Below are 2,258 nucleotides of genomic sequence, written 5' to 3' on the forward strand. Positions count from 1 at the left end.
ATATACTGACCATTCTCAAACATTAACAACATGTCATAATCGTCCAGAAACTGTAGCTTTTGCCCCGTGAATTTCAACATCGCGTCAAAACTTAAGCAGGGGGCAGTGAAATAATGGGTGGCGTCCAGATTGTAATTTTTCATGCATAGGTCTCGAAAGTTTTCGAAAACGTCCGCCGACAACAGCATGTCGATTTTTAAACATAAATCTGAATACTCGCCCAGCGTCTTGCATCCGAAGTGGTCCCAGACCTCCTTCGCATGGTCAAAGTCACTCTCCTCTATCTCGGTCTTCGTCAACGTACTATAAAAGCTCCTCTCGCTAGGCAGTCTCGTCTCCTCCAACCGTTCCCAACTATCCATGTACTCATAAAGGTACACCCCCTTCCGAGTCACTAGCGACATATCGACTTCATCAAAAACTTTAGCGGTCTCTCTGAAGTTCTCCAAACCCGGTGTCATAAGATTTATGGCTAGAGTTGACAGTCCTGATGCCATAAACCGAAAAGTGTCAATAAATCGCATGCTGAATGTATTTGACACGTACTTGGTGAATGAGATAAATTTTTCCTCACTGTTAGGTATTTGTCTAATAGCTTGGGTGTCATGGCCAAGTTCCGTTACTATTAAGTGCGCGTCATAGTTGAAAAGGTTGTGGAAAAATATAGGTATAAAGTTCAGTGTTTGGAGCTTAAGATTGCATACATTACATAGTGACTGTCTAAATTTTCCCGATAAATGACAGTGATCTGCCACCTTATGATTATCGTGCGAAAAGTTCATCTTACATAAATTGCATCGCGTTGCTGCTTCATATAACTGCCGTTGTTCATCCGTGAAAATTATAGGTGTGTTTATTTTAAATAATTGTTCTATCTTTAATGTAATTTCAGATACGGTTTCAATAAAATGTCTCGCCACGTCCTTGAAATCTTTACTGCCTCGATATATTACCGGTTTTAACGGTATCCCATGCTCCACCAATAACTCCTCCGGCACGCCCTCGCTCGCCTTAACCAAAAATCCATAACTCATAAGTTCGTGCTTTTTTATTATTTTCGTATTACTACCTTTATCCACATCAGTCTTTATTAATAACGTCTCAAAATCTGCGTATATCGCGAAGGGATGTCTTTGAGTCCTCTTCCACGCCTCGAACTTGAGACAATCTCCCTCTTTAGACATTTTGGGTAATATAGGTTTGTGCTCGCCGCAAATCAATTTATGTTGATCCAAAGCCTCTTGTCCGCTCAACTTAAATTTATGACAGCTAACGTCGAATGACGTGAAGCACCTTTTACAGAACACAACACGTCCTTCGTGTCCGGTTTTCTGAGCACGTATCAGGCGGGAGAAATTCGAAATATACACGTAATGTGAGTTTTCTCCGTCCATCACCAACAACACACAGTGGAGTATTTGTGAATAAAAGCTGGCCATAAGTAAAAAAAAAAAAACAGCTTAAAACCATAGCAACGCTAATTTTTTAAAGTTTACTATGTAAAACGGGACCTTATGAACATTATGAATCATAGTTGTTAATGTCAACTTAAATAAAGCGTTCAAAGTTCAATAGGCATTGCTAATTTTATTTCTTGTTGTTTCGTTTAACGTGTACTATTTAATACTCAGTATGCGATTAAATAAGTATTTAATAGCGGTTTCAAATAATTATTATGTTTAGGGTAGAAGACGAGTTGATATTTAGTTGTTTCAATAACATATAATTTTTTCATATTGTAATTTAACATGTCATTTATTTTTCTTTATAAAGGAATTAATAATATTTTGAACAAATCTTAATGTGTCGAGTGATGTCAAGCAAAAATGTTTGTTTCAAAATATAATGTAGACACTAAGTATTAGATATTTGAAGTAAAATGTTCCGCTCATTCACGCCATTTAGATAAGCACCATTTTAATAATGCGGCGCACGTGACATTATATTTATACAATTTGGATATGTCGTTGCAGCTAACGTAATTATTATTATTTATACAGATAAGTAATTGTTGTTTGTTTGCGATAATACTTTTTTTTTTTTTTTCATTTTGGAATCGTGCCCAGGGAGGGAAATATGGGTTCCCATTGCTGCCTCCCTGGTCACATCGTTTATTGATAGTAATCAACAACAAGTACATTGTCAACAAATACAGTATCGACGGTTTTTTTAATAAAAAGTGCGGGGGCCTCTAACCACCCAGACGGTTGGCCGTTCGGCCCACAGGCTTTAACTTAACTACGTTTTTTTTTTTTTGT

General features: G+C 37.2%; 1 protein-coding gene across 1 annotated transcript; it reads right to left on the minus strand.

Moving 5' to 3' along the window:
* Positions 1-10: 10 nt before the first annotated feature.
* On the minus strand, positions 11-404 carry LOC112681185 (the record flags this gene model as incomplete). The annotated part of the gene is made up of 1 exon (XM_025551447.1): positions 11-404. A coding segment is annotated over exon 1 (394 nt), but the record flags the coding sequence as incomplete, so codon positions are not given.
* Positions 405-2,258: the final 1,854 nt, after the last annotated feature.

This window comes from Sipha flava, unplaced genomic scaffold, assembly GCF_003268045.1.
Source record: "Sipha flava isolate LNK unplaced genomic scaffold, YSA_version1 18749_pilon_pilon, whole genome shotgun sequence".
NCBI lineage: Eukaryota > Metazoa > Arthropoda > Insecta > Hemiptera > Aphididae > Sipha > Sipha flava.